Source organism: Xenopus laevis, chromosome 2S (assembly GCF_017654675.1).
Source record: "Xenopus laevis strain J_2021 chromosome 2S, Xenopus_laevis_v10.1, whole genome shotgun sequence".
Classification (NCBI taxonomy): Eukaryota; Metazoa; Chordata; class Amphibia; order Anura; family Pipidae; genus Xenopus; species Xenopus laevis.
In genome coordinates this window covers 3,797,293-3,812,720 of record NC_054374.1, presented here as the reverse complement: position 1 = coordinate 3,812,720, position 15,428 = coordinate 3,797,293, and the positions used below count along the sequence as shown (strand labels likewise).

The 15,428-nt window shown below is 38.4% G+C and overlaps 1 protein-coding gene across 2 annotated transcripts in view; it reads right to left on the bottom strand.

The window, feature by feature from the left end:
* Window positions 1-2,717: 2,717 nt before the first annotated feature.
* The window catches only part of sarm1.S (sterile alpha and TIR motif containing 1 S homeolog), a 29,674-nt gene continuing 16,963 nt past the window's right edge, over window positions 2,718-15,428 (bottom strand). For both annotated transcript variants that reach the window (XM_018248775.2, XM_018248774.2), the window contains 6 exons: window positions 12,037-12,128; window positions 10,933-11,168; window positions 10,706-10,808; window positions 8,938-9,127; window positions 8,053-8,174; window positions 2,718-3,951 (listed from right to left, as the gene is read on the bottom strand). In XM_018248775.2, coding sequence (XP_018104264.1) covers window positions 3,822-3,951; window positions 8,053-8,174; window positions 8,938-9,127; window positions 10,706-10,808; window positions 10,933-11,168; window positions 12,037-12,128 — 873 coding nt within the window. In that variant the 3' untranslated portion in view covers window positions 2,718-3,821. The remainder of the gene's footprint in view (window positions 3,952-8,052; window positions 8,175-8,937; window positions 9,128-10,705; window positions 10,809-10,932; window positions 11,169-12,036; window positions 12,129-15,428) is intronic.

Below are 15,428 nucleotides of genomic sequence, written 5' to 3'. Positions count from 1 at the left end.
TATATATATATATATAAATTGTTGGCTTTATTACGACGTTTCGGCTCCTAGACTCTAGCCGTCATCAGGCCGAAACGTTGGCTCGAGTCTAGGAGCCGAAACGTTGTAATAAAGCCAACAATTTTTGTTTTTCACTAAAAAGACCTGTGTGTGCGGTTCTTTTTTGCGTATAGATTACTGTTTATAACCAGCACCCAGGCATTAACATATGGTGACTGGTGCACCAGCTTTGAACTGTATATATATATATAAATGTATGCAGGTCAGGTAATGATAATATGGATTTTTAATGCTTATTTATTCAACTAACAGACCTTTGAGTTTCTGACATGCACACAGGGATACAAATTGGAATGTTTAACCGACAATAAGCAGAGCACTTTATATCTTATGGCATAGAACACTGTAAGCAAGGGTATCATTTATTTGGACAAAGCAATAGTACAGGTATGGGATCCGTTATCCGGAAACCCATTATCCAGAAAGCTACAAATGACAGAAAGGCTGTCTCCAATAGACTTTATTTAAAAATGTAAGATTTCCTTTTTCTGTGTAATAATAAAACAGTCGCATGTACTTGATCCCAACTAAGATATAATGAATCTTTATTGGAAGCAACACCAGCCTATTGGGTTTATTTATTGTTTACAGGTTTTTCTATTAGACCTAAGATATGGAGATCCATATTATGAAAATATCCATTATCCGGAAAGCCCCAGGTCCCGAGCATTCTGGATAACAGGTCCCATACCTGTATAGTATTCCCCTTGCTAGAACTGGCTGCCAGTCTGAACTCAACCCACTCATCCAACCACAATTACATCTGTAAACAGCTGATAACATTGGAATCATATGAATTCCCTTTATAGTGTTGAAATACAGTAGATTTGGCTAATATGTTAAGGCGATTGATTCATCATTGCCTTTACAGGACTACAAAACAAATCAGAGAAAGGCACTGTATATAGAAACGCAAATGCTAATATTTGCTGTATCATGGACAGACTGATACAATAAAGAGATACACATATATGGCTTTCTATATGAGGCTTAGATAGAAACAGACTTCGTACTCACTCACTAAATTGAATCATTCAACAAACCTGACTGGAGTAGGATGTTTAAAGGGATACTGTCATGGGAAAACATGTTTTTTTCAAAATGAATCAGTTAATAGTGCTGTTCTAGCAGAATTCTGCACTGAAATCTCTTTCTCAAAAGAGCAAACAGATTTTTTTATATTCAATTTTGAAATCTGACATGGGGCTAGACATATTGTCAATTTCCCAGCTGCCCCCAGTCATGTGACTTGTGCTCTGATAAACTTCAGTCACTCTTTACTGCTGTACTGCAAGTTGGAGTGATATCACCCCTCCCCCCCAGCAGCCAAACAAAAGAACAATGGGAAGGTAACCAGATAACAGCTCCCTAAAGCTGGCCATAGACTCAAAAGATCCGCTCGTTTGGCGGTCTTTCCCCGATATGCCACTAACGGCATGGCTATATCGGGGGTAATTCGAACGTTCGGCCTTCGGATGCATTTTGAAAAAAACATGTTTTCCCATGACAGTATCCCTTTAAGTAATTTAAAGTAGCGATTACAATAAATGTGTAACCTTACAGAGCATTTGTTTTTTAGATGGGTCAGTGACCCTGTTTGAAGGCTGGAAAGAGTCAAAAGAAGAAGGCAAATAATTAAAAGACTATAAAAAAAATAAACAATGAAGACCACCTGAAAGGTTGCTTAGAATTAGCCATTCTATAACATACTAAAAGTTGACTTAAAGATGAACCACCCCTTTAATTCAATAAACTCACTTGTAATGATACTATTATATCTAAGAATATCTAAGAATAGGCAGTATATCAAGAGCTCACTTATTTCTCTAATTTAGAAATCACGTATCTGCTTCCAAGTGATCAAGCCATTCACAGCCCATTGTTTGTTTCTCTTTCATGGGACATTTATAAACCCAATATGGCTGCCTCCAGAAGCTATGAAATAATACGTTAGGCTGCATTGAAGCTCGTGTATCCAAGAAAAGCCAGAGTTTCTGTGTAAGGCTGAACCACAGTAATACATTTGTATTTATTTATATATTCCATTTGCTCATTGTCTCGGGGGAATGTCTAGTACTGAAGACTTTTTTATCGCCTAATTACTTGTTCTCAGCACTCTATCTCAATAGTCATTATCGTACTTAAATTGACAACACTTTCAGTATAATTACTTCAGTGAATACTGGAAATCCTGATATAGAGTAATAATACCCAAATTAAGCATTTCAGCCCATTCTATCCAGATGTGCTATCCAGCAAGTTCAATTTCAACCACACGTTTGCACGCTGGATTACATTAAAGGCTGGACTTGCAGAGTCTTGGCCTGGAGAGTTGCACCTAGCCCCACGCCCTAGTAGGACAGCCTAGAACTACAGACAAAAGTGTCTGTAATGATGTCATTAAGTAAGGTCTAGAACCATTAAGAGAGTCCTCATCATCAGTGTCGGACTGGCCCACCGGGATACCAGGAAAACTCCCGGTGGGCCCAGGTGTCAGTGGCCCCTCATGCTGATAAACATTTGGCCTATTTCATGGCCATTCCCTATTTCTATGAGAACAAAGAGGCTAAATAGATGGAATAATAGATTATAGTATGTAAAGAAAAGGAGAATAGATGAGCGAGGAGGGGAAGAATAATAGTACTAAGAGTGGGCCCCTGGTCTAAGATTAATTGGTGGGCCCCTAGTCAAAGGTTTTTGGGTGGGCCCCTGGTGTCCCAGTCCGACACTACTCATCGTTTTCTAGGGCCACTGGCATAACATATAGGATCTAACACAATATTTATTTTTAATATATCTAAGTACTATTAGCAAGGATCTAAATGATTTACACTTCTTGTACTCTGTACTTGCATCACAGGGCTCCATAATTGAAAACATCGGTGAAAACACAGCTGGGAACCGTTACTGCAAGTATACTGTTGAGAATGGTTTTAAATGGTTTTATGGTTTTTATTTCAAGTCCCGTATTCCATATTCTGTCACATACATTCTCTCTTAGAGATCATTTAGAGAGCGAGTTCCACTTGATGTTGACTGGGTGGATTTCAGTAAACTGCTGCCATTCCGTCATGTGTTTGCTCCTTTCAGTGGCAGAGGTTCAGTTGTCGCTATACCTACTTGTAATATGATGAATCATGATCCTCAAACCAAAAACAAAGACCAAAGACTTATTGCTATGTGTTGTAGAATAAGCCCGGTTGTGATTATGCAATCTGGATTCCCTGGATAGATTGGATTTCATTGTTCAGTTTAGCATTCTGCGACATCTCACAGTTGCTTGGTGATGTAAGGTTCAATGTTCAGCAAGACAGCAAACGTAATATATGCTTTTAAGGTTACTTAAATATAGCAACCTTGAAAACTTCTCAGCCCATATTCATAGATGACAAAGTAAAGCTGTGGTTGTAGTTTGTATCCTTTCGCTGAACTCTTACGATAAAGTACTGTGTTAAACCCCTGTAGGCTGAATTTAGATTGCAAACAGCTATTCAGACTATATCAGATACGGGAACGTCCTCTCAGGCTTGTAAGCAATGTAACATAACCGATCAGAGTTATACTATCCTTACAGTAACCACTAAAAGCACAAAATAGCTTCCCTTTGATCTCCTGAGAAAGTTAAAGCTCTTAGGAAGGCAAAAAAAAGCCACAAGAATTATGAGATACTTCAGTGGGTTCATATCCATATGGCTAAAGAATAAAAAAGAAAGACAAAGGAAAAACCGCAAGCACAGCAGGTTCACACCAATGATATGCATTTATGTTTGGGCAAGAGATGATGTGCCATCCAGGCTATTTTCAGAGCCAGCTGAAGAATCCCGAGATGAGCGATCTTGGAGGAAGCGAATAATCTTCTCAATGGTAGCATCCTGATACTCATGGGACCATCTAATAGAAGAAAAAATGAGCGTATTATTTGGCAACATACCGTATATACTTGAGTATAAGTCGACCCGAGTATAAGCCAAACCTGAGTATAAGCCAACCCGAGTATAAGCTGAGGTACCTAATTTTACCTACGAAAACTTATTGACTCGAGTATAAGCCTAGACACAACTACAGCCCTGTCTCCCAGCAGCGCACATTCCGCCAAATCGACCCCCCAGCGATCAACCGGACTTCTTTGCAAAGTTGATGGTGACAGAGAATTGCCAAACGGATTACTGTGTGCATTGTCCCACTGTCCCACTACCATGTGCAGAGGGCGCTGTGTGATATTGCCATCACTGTTAATCTTTCGTATAACCAACAGAGGGCACTGTGTGATATTGCCATCACTGTTATTCTTTCATATAACCAACAGAGGGCACTGTGTGATATTGTAGTCACTGTTAATCTTTCGTATAACCAACAGAGGGCGCTGTGTGATATTGCCATCACTGTTATTCTTTCATATAACCAACAGAGGGCACTGTGTGATATTGCAGTCACTGTTAATCCTTCATATAACCAACAGAGGGCACTGTGTGATATTGCCATCACTGTTATTCTTTCGTATAACCAACAGAGGGTGCTGTGTGATATTGCAGTCACTGTTATTCTTTCATATAACCAACAGAGGGCGCACTGTTATTCTTTCATATAACCAACAGAGGGTGCTGTGTGATATTGTCATCACTGTTATTCTTTCATATAACCAACAGATGGCGCTGTTTGATATTGCAGTCACTGTTATTCTTTCATATAACCAACAGAGGGCGCTGTGTGATATTGCAGTCACTGTTATTCTTTCATATAACCAACAGATGGTGCTGTGTGATATTGCAGTCACTGTTATTCTTTCATATAACCAACAGAGGGCACTGTGTGATATTGCAGTAACTGTTAAATTTTCATATAACCAACAGAGGGCACTGTGTGATATTGCAGTCACTGTTAATCCTTCATATAACCAACAGAGGGGGCTGTGTGATATTGCAGTCACTGTTATTCTTTAATATAACCAACAGAGGGCGCACTGTTATTCTTTCATATAACCAACAGAGGGCACTGTGTGATATTGCCATCACTGTTATTCTTTCATATAACCAACAGATGGCGCTGTGTGATATTGCAGTCACTGTTATTCTTTCATATAACCAACAGATGGCGCTGTGTGATATTGCCATCACCGTTATTCTTTCATATAACCAACAGAGGGCGCTGTGTGATATTGCAGTCACTGTTATTCTTTCAAATAACCAACAGAGGGTGCTGTGTGATATTGCAGTCACTGTTATTCTTTCATATAACCAACAGATGGTACTGTGTGATATTGCCATCACTGTTAATCCTTCATATAACCAACAGATGGCGCTGTGTGATATTGCCATCACTGCTATTCTTTCATATAACCAACAGAGGGTGCTGTGTGATATTGCAGTCACTGTTATTCTTTCATATAACCAACAGAGGCCACACTGTTATTCTTTCATATAACCAACAGAGGGCACTGTGTGATATTGCAGTCACTGTTATTCTTTCATATAACCAACAGAGGGCGCTGTGTGATATTGCAGTCACTGTTATTCTTTCAAATAACCAACAGAGGCCACACTGTTATTCTTTCATATAACCATCAGAGGGCGCTGTGTGATATTGCAGTCACTGTTATTCTTTCATATAACCAACAGAGGGTGCTGTGTGATATTGTCATCACTGTTATTCTTTCATATAACCAACAGATGGCGCTGTTTGATATTGCAGTCACTGTTATTCTTTCATATAACCAACAGAGGGCGCTGTGTGATATTGCAGTCACTGTTATTCTTTCATATAACCAACAGATGGTGCTGTGTGATATTGCAGTCACTGTTATTCTTTCATATAACCAACAGAGGGCACTGTGTGATATTGCAGTAACTGTTAAATTTTCATATAACCAACAGAGGGCACTGTGTGATATTGCAGTCACTGTTAATCCTTCATATAACCAACAGAGGGGGCTGTGTGATATTGCAGTCACTGTTATTCTTTAATATAACCAACAGAGGGCGCACTGTTATTCTTTCATATAACCAACAGAGGGCACTGTGTGATATTGCCATCACTGTTATTCTTTCATATAACCAACAGATGGCGCTGTGTGATATTGCAGTCACTGTTATTCTTTCATATAACCAACAGATGGCGCTGTGTGATATTGCCATCACCGTTATTCTTTCATATAACCAACAGAGGGCGCTGTGTGATATTGCAGTCACTGTTATTCTTTCAAATAACCAACAGAGGGTGCTGTGTGATATTGCAGTCACTGTTATTCTTTCATATAACCAACAGATGGTACTGTGTGATATTGCCATCACTGTTAATCCTTCATATAACCAACAGATGGCGCTGTGTGATATTGCCATCACTGCTATTCTTTCATATAACCAACAGAGGGTTCTGTGTGATATTGCAGTCACTGTTATTCTTTCATATAACCAACAGAGGCCACACTGTTATTCTTTCATATAACCAACAGAGGGCACTGTGTGATATTGCAGTCACTGTTATTCTTTCATATAACCAACAGAGGGCGCTGTGTGATATTGCAGTCACTGTTATTCTTTCAAATAACCAACAGAGGCCACACTGTTATTCTTTCATATAACCATCAGAGGGCGCTGTGTGATATTGCAGTCTCTCCCCAAGCGAACTGTTGGTATAGGAATGATTAAAAGTGACTGCAATCTCAGCTACTGCCCGCTGACTCGAGTATAAGCTGAAGTAGACTTTTTCAGCACATTTTGGATGCTGAAAAACTCGCTTATACTCGAGTATATACGGTAATTAAATATTGTAAATATTGTAAATCCAGAGATTGGCAAACTTTGGCCCTCCAGATATAAAATTCCAATATTTTTCAAATTTATAGAGCTATCACCTATAGTCCTGTTCTTTTGAAAAGCCTTCATTTATGGAATTATTGAATACTGAAAATAAGTTTATTCCTATATGCTGATCTATATGCTGGGCCATATCAGGTTGATCCATTTGTTTGTTCCTCAGGCCAATTATTGGATCATAACAAAAGGCTGATGCAGGCCATTAGGAGAGGACCTAATTAATGTGTTGATGCAGTCTGCAAACCAATGGGATTTTCATAGACAGAAAGTGTCTGACTCAGGCCCTGTATAACCAGCTTTACTGTATATATCACTAAACAAATGGGGTGTTTCATGATATTTACATTTAAAGGATCAGTATACACCCTTGTTTAATATGCATACAATGAACAGCACTTGTTTTAAACATATTGTTTTGTTATTATTACTTTTTGAGCTAAACCACTGCCTCTTACTGTGCTTGTAGTGCCACTGTTTTCACTCTATATAATATACTTGAGGATCCTCTCTTACTGTAAAGTATTGGAGTGTCAGTGCCCCATATCTCACTGTGTATAATCTACTTGGTGTGTTTGTGTTCACTGCTCAGAACTGTATAAAATGTTCTTGGAATTCCAGTACTCACTGCCTCTTAGTGTGTATTATATACATTGGGATAACAATGCCAACTGCTTCTTACTTGGACTTGCCACTGTCAATGGGTTAGTTACTGTGTAATAAGATTGGTATACCAGTGACTTCTGCCTTTCAATGTTTAATGCCCTTTATTATGTATTAGAATGCTATACAATGACCTACTGCTCTCACTTTATGATGCTCTGAGAATAATTCTATCACCTATTGCTCTCACTTTATTATATGCTCTTAATAAATAATGTGCTGGGATTGGCATTACCCGGTGCTATTACAATGTATGATGGGGATGCCATGGGGATGGGGATGCTAGCATTAAAATACCATATCCTTGTTATAAATATATGTGTAAAATTGCTGGTAAATGACCGTCAATCTTTTTTAAAATTGCTGGTAGCCATCTTCTGCTTAGACAAGAAAATATTGGCATTAGTTTTAGTGGCTGAATAAAGTATTTGTTGCATTACCCCCAATCTAAAACACATTCTGCTCCCTATGAGGCATTGTCCAACGAAAATGATAAAGGAGATTCAAAAAATCAACTCACTTAATGCCATTAAATTTCAAGACTGCTCTCATGTCTTCTGGTAGGGTCATTGGGTCTGGCCATTCAAAGTGATCTGTGACCGGGATAATGTTCTTACTGTTGTCTAAAGCCGTGACGATTTCCTGGTAAGAGAATAAACTATTGTTAAACTTGTCTGCCAATTAATGGCAGGTAACCATCATACTAAAGAAGCATTATTGTGCACCAAGCTATAGAAGTAATATATTGAAAAACAGTTCATACACTTGTCTTGTCCTTTAGTTGGCCTAGAAATGTTCTACAAATTCCTCAACTAGCTGCTGGGAATTGAAAACATGACAGTAATGTATCTGATGCATGGATATCTACTACTCTTATCCAGCACAATCCCTTTTATTCCCACAAACACTGGTATTTTATCTATAGACACCCTGCCTCTGATTTGTATTGGCAGCTACAGATGAGAGACTGTGAATTTTAAAGCTGCACAGTTGTTGTATATACAAGAAATTATGAATATTTAGAGCAGCAAAAAACTTGTAAATGATTTACATGATAGAGATGTAACAGCCATGGCTCTTTTGTAAAGCTGAACCCTATAACAGAAAGACCTACTTATAGACTAAGGGTTATAATAGTTTATATAAATATGATCAAAAGTAATAATACTATTTAAATTGCCATTAAGAAGTCAAAGGAGCTCTGTGGAATTCTTTTATATTAGAAGTACCAAAATGTACAGTGATCAGATTAACTGGATCAATATTTGCATTTGATTTTTAACCCAAATTACTAGGTACAGTAAGTCTCTGTATTGCTGATTTGCTTGGTAGGATCTATAGCTCTAATGACATAATATAAGAATGATATCCCTGTCATAAATTATTGTGTATCGTGTCTTCTTACCTTGTGCACCCAATCCTTGAGGTCATTGTCCCCCATGCACTTGTCCAAAGCTCCAGCTGATAAGATCAAGACAAAATTTCTGGCACTGACCACACTATGGATCAATTTGTCCTCAAATTTTCCTGCCTCCAGTTTTTCCACATCGATAAATGTATTGAAGCCATGTAGATACAGATGCACTTTCAAAAGGCTGTAAAAATATATGTTAGTAGTGCTGTCCAACATAATTAGTAATATCAGTTCTACATGAGACTGAAATAATTTGAGCAATGGTTGACAATTCTTGCTTTGCTCTTGCTCATTGTGTACACTATTGACATCTACATGCCCTAATGTCTGTTCTGTTTATTCCCTCCAAATCTTGATAGCAACATTAATTGCAACTAACAACATATCTGAAAGATGGAACCTTAAGTTGAAGGATCTGGTGCAATGTACTAAGTATATAAAGATTCTTAAATCTTTGTAAAGGAAAAATATGTTGGCAAAGTTATTTGGCTGTATTTAGAAACTCCTATACTTCAATGTTCCCATACAACAGCTCATCCAGTCCAACAGGCATAGACTGCCAGAAAGGTTAAGTCTTAATTCATCAATGTGTGTGCCTAAAACCTGGCACGGTGAGTCAACTGGAAGTGTTGACAAGAGTGTTCCCATTCTGAAGTTGGAAATGACTGGAGATATGGCTTTGGTACATTGATGTTTCTTACATGATGGTTAAATAAACTCAAAGTGAGAATATGTGTAGTCATAAAAGGAAAAAGAAACCCCACCAATAGTTGTGATTATAAAGTTGACAAGAAAAATTCTAATACGTAATGCACCCTACTTATTTAATAACAATAATTCGTTAGAAAATGTACTCAAAAAAGAATTTAAAGTGCTAGTGCCGTTATAATAACATTGACTTTTCCTGAACACTTTGAAATGAAAACATTTGAAAGAACGAATCAATTCAATTGCTCTGTGAATTAATATTACTCCCTAAATTCATCCATAGATAGACAAAAAATTCATTATTTAAATAAAGTGCGGTGCAATAATTTAAAGTGTTAAACCTATAAAATTGATTGTCTAATCAAAAAGTAATTAAAAATGACCAAACATGGTAGTGGGTTAAAAAATGTAGTCACAATCCATAAAAATAGATAATAGAAATAGGAAAAAATATTACTCCCTAAATTCATCCATAGATAGACAAAAAATTCATTATTTAAATAACGTGCAGTGCAATAATTTAAAGTGTTAAACCTATAAAATTGATTGTCTAATTAAAAAGTAATTAAAAAATGACCAAACATGGTAGTGGGTTAAAAAATGTAGTCACAATCCATAAAAATAGATAATAGAAATAGGAAAAAATAGATGGTGGAGTTGTCCCGTAATCTAGCTACCTGATTTTTTTCTAGAACCTGGGACACCACAAAGGCAGGACAGGGTAACCGGGGCTGTGGCCTTGGTATTTAACTTGCCCTAGATATTTAGAGAGGCTAAGTAACCCTAAAAAGCCACAAACCGTCGGCCCCTTAGAATGGAAAGAAGATTATAAGAGGTTGTATAGAATAGCAAAGGATTTGACCCAATAATTCTTGCCCCCACTTCCGTTGAAAAAAGCAGAACCAGACTATTAAATGTGGATCGAATTTACAAAAAAGAATCAATTTGAGCAGAAGACAACGTACGTTTCGCTAAACAGCTTTGTCAAGGCGGAAATATATATATATATATATATATATGTATATATATGTGTGTAGTCTTCATCATTTACCTGGCCAGCTGTGATCCGGTGCTTCTTCTGTAACTGATAAAAACATCAGGTCCATCAGCACTAGATTTGCCCACACTGCAAGGCAGAGGAGAATGCAGCATCTCTGTTGTGGACAAACCAAATACATGAGCCATTTTGAAGCAACTAAACATATCATAGGAACTGGTTTGCTTTGTTGGTATCGCATGTAAACCAGAAGTTAGAAACTCTGGCAGATGAAGCTTTACCTCTTGCTGCAGAAAGGATCCGAACTCGGTGAAATCCTACTGATATATGACAGTCCTGTTCTAACTGCTGCTCTGTAACGTGGTGTAGGAAGTTACGGTCAATGCCGGAGGTGACTAAGTTGTATGTGTACTGCCTGAATCGAGGATCCACGCTGCCCAGCCAGTCTGCTAGATTGCTGCGATCACACATTGAGTAGTTGGCAAATGTCTTCAGTTCTACTAGCTCTCGCATAAACCTAGACAATGCAGAGATATCACTGGTCTTTAAGATGCAGAGATGTGAACATACGAAGGCAAACAATTGTTGTACAGGCTAAACATTTTGCCTCATATTAAAACAATCAGTTATAACTTCAAGTGTATGCATTACCAAACCTCCAAAACAAGCTCACACTTATTGTGTCTTTTTCCTTGTAGCTTTGCCCCTGTGGATATACAATATTAGAAGCATGTACCAGCTGTGTGCAATAACATTTACATCTGGAAAAGTTACACTAACTTTAAAATATTATTTATGTATTTATAAAAGCTCCAACATATTCTTCAGCACTGTACAATAGAAATAACACTGTCTATAATAAAATATAGCAACGGACTACATATATCTCCGAACAAAACATTCATATATGAATTCAGTGCTGCCCAACCAAGTACTGGGCCAGTTATTCATTGAGATGAGAGAATCAAAATCTTACAGGTGTTTTAGGCAGTCCTAATTTATAGAGCCTGCAAAGGCATTTAACAACCTCCTTATTTAATTTATTGTCGTAAATCTTGCAATTTTATGGCATTCAATTGGATCCACAATTTGGGTTTTTTCTTTGTGTACATTTTTGTCTATTTCTTTCATGTCTTTAATTTCTATTTTTCTGTGTTTGTGTAAGGAAAGATGTTAGATTCAGAAACAAGTTTTCAACAACCTAATAGTATATTCATACACACAAAACCCCACGGAAGCAAAACAACAATGTTCTTTTCAACTCAAGTTCCAAAAGAATCATATTCTCCTACTCAGTTGACGATTAATTGGCACTCTAGAGAAGGCCTCTACCTCTATTAGACCCTTTAGGAATTTAGATGCCTGGTATTCGACTAAGTACTCACCGTTTCCTGGTGATGCTGGAAATCATATTTATATCATCACTTAGCTCTGATTCTGTAAGTCTTAAGAGTAGATCACCATCAATCTGATTGTCCTATAAGGGAAAGGCTTGTTAGTTTGTTCTGATCTCTGGGAATGACAACCTGAATAGTTGACCATACTCTCCTCCTAGAAATTCTATACTCAGCTGTTCTTTCATGGTTTACTTCTTATTTGTCTGACCGTTCCTTTAAAGTTGCCTTCTCTAACTCTACTTCTACTACTTTCCCTCTCTTTGTCAGAGTTCCTCAAGGCTCTTTTCTAGGCCCTCTGCTGTTCTCGCTCTATACAACTTCACTAGGAAAACGTATTCAATCGTTTGGACTTCAGTATTACATTTATGCTGATGACACCCAACTCTGCTTGTCTACTCCTGATCTTTCTAATTCTGTCCTTTCCCAAGTCACAGACTGTCTCTCTGCTGTCTCCTCCTGGATGTCACAGCGCCACCTGAAACTGAACCTCTCAAAAACAGAACTCATTATTTTTCCTCCAAGATCTTCCCCTGTCCCTCAGATATCACTCACCGTAAACACCACCACCTTTTATTCCACCGCACAGGCATGCTGTCTAGGAGTTATCCTAGACTAGCATCTGTCTTTTTCACCACACATTCAAACACTTGCAAAATCTTGTCGTATTCAACTGCGCAACACTGCCCGAATACGACCATATCTCAGTTCAGAATCAACTAAAACACTGATTCAGTCTCTGATCATCATCTCCCGCCTTGATTACTGCAACTTACTCCTCACAGGTATTCCAACAAGTCACCTTTCACAACTCCAATCTGTTCTAAATGCAGCCGCTAGACTCATTGATCTATCTCACCGCTCAACATCAGCTGCTCCCTATATTTCATCTCTGATCTCCAAATGCACTTCTCACGCAACCTTCGCTCTGCTTCTGATCTTCGCCTCACTTCTCCTCTCATCACTTCTGCCCATTCTCACCTACAAGACTTCTCTTGGGCTTCTGCTTTTCTCTGGAACTCTCTGCCTCGAGCTGTCAGACTTTCTCCTTCTTTCTAAACTTTCAAGTGCTCCTTAAAGACCCTCCTGTTTAAAGAAGCTTATTCAATGTACCTTAATTAATTAATCATTGCTGTATCAAAAATCACAAATTGTTTCTAAAATCCTAATGTCTCAATTGTACCCTAACCTTTAGTTTGTAAACTATAATTTGTAGGGTCCTCTAATCCTATTGTACTCTGTAACCCTTGTTTGTTATCCTCCATTTATTCCCTGTTTGTTATAACTAAGGTAAAGCACTGCGTATCTTGTCAGCGCTATAAAAATAAATGATGATGATGATAGGGACTGAAGAGGAGCTATCACTCATCTTTATTCCTCATCTTCCAATGCACCATTAAAAGATAATGAAATGTATAATCAGGGGGTGCCAATTGTTTAGTTTGGCACCCACCAGTGATTATAATTACTTACCCCTGAAACCCTAGGCCTTCTTTTAGTAGAAAGCTGCACTGGCCCGGGGTACTTCTGAGCAAGCAACATGGAGCCTTTCTTCTGCCTGCTTCATTGCGTTGGTTGTGCATAAGCAGTAGATTGAAAAGTCAAACTTTAAGCAAAAAGCTGGCTTTGTCACTCTACTGCAAAGCCTGGGGCAACAAAAGAAAGACAAAGCAGAAGACAAAAGCTGTGGTGTGGTGCTGGCTCAGTAGTCCCCCAGGCCAGAGAATTTCTTTGCTAACAGGAGCCCTGACCCTGAGTATCAAGTAAGTGAGGGGGGTGCCTAACTCACCACCCCAGTGATTTTAAGTTTCCTCTCTTCTTTAACTCTCCAAGGGTCTGATGCACAGTATGGCCACCTCCCTACTGTTCTGATCATTGTTGCAAACCACACAAAAGATTGGAACAGCAGGAAGTAAGGAAGAGCTATGGATCCTCCTCTTCCCTCATCTGTCAATGCTCCATGAACTGGTAGATATTATGCATCGGCAGAGGAAATTTGCTTACCTGCTCAATTCTGTTAATTAGCAAGGTTCCTACAATCCAAACCTTTCTTAATTAGTAACCTGCTCAATTCATGAAAAAACCAATATCCATCCACAGTCCATGGATAACAGCAATAGCAGAATCGGCAAGTGCCATACACATAGGGGGTTATTTACTAAACTCCGAATGCCAAAAACCTGAAAAATTTTCGAGTTTTTCAGGATTTATTATACCCCGAGGATGGAAAAAGTCAGAATCCAAAAATCCGGCATCTCAGACCTGCCGAGGTTGCATATAAGTCAATGGGAGAAGTCCCAAAGGTATTTTTATCTGCGCTGGGTTTCGTGCAATAATCTGAAGATTCTGTAGTTTTAGGGCACAAATCTGAAAACTCTAGTTTTTCTTCACACATTTTTCGGGTTTTTTCCCAGAAACAAAATTTTCGGGAAAATGTATTGATACCAAAGGAGTAAAAACCCATATGGATTTGGTTGTTTTCAGAAAATATTGAGAGAAATTAGGACTTTGATAAATGGGCCTCTCTGTGTCGGACTGGGGTGTGTGGGGCCCACCACCTGTTCAAGTCACCCCAGACCCAAGCTCATGCAAAATCAACCTGCCATACCCTACTGTGTGTGCGCCCACCTGCCTGCACACTTTTTACCTGGAGAGAGTGGGCAGCCACGGAGAGCAGGCCTAGGTGTCCCACCAGCTCATCAGACCCTGCATACACATATCAATAATCATACAACACTGTAAATCATTTGTATGTGTATTGCCAACTGTCAATTACTCTTTGGCTGCAAAACATTTGTTGTTTCTACATGCCCAACGCATTTAGTCTCCAGTCACTGTTTTCATTTTAACATTAGATAATGGATTGTATGACCTGAGTCCAATGACCCTATAAAATAAAATCATTTAGATAAAAATATAATGCTTTCTAGACCTCACGAAGAATTTGCAGAAATGCAATCTAAGTGCACATTAAGCATAATTAGTATTTTCACTTTGTGCTGTTAATGGCCCTTTAAATCCAGTGATACACTTACATTCAGTCAGAACATGATGTCCATCTGTATTAAACCCAGTATTAATTTCTTTAATAAACTCTCATCTAAGCAAGAGTCATTTGTATTCAACCCTCCAGGCACCCCTTAGTATTAATCTTTATAATAAAGTCTCATTTATTTACTAGTATCTATTTGTACATTCAACTCTGCAATAAGCAGCCTACCTATGTAATATATAAAAATCCAGAGGGCAGAGAAAACTGACAGATGCCTGAGGACTTCCAAAGATCCTGGAGATGTGGCTCTTGGCTTGGTGCACTCTGTAGTATGAAGGCCCCTACCGAAACTCATCAGGCAGTGGTTTCTAATGTTTCATTTGACTTGTTA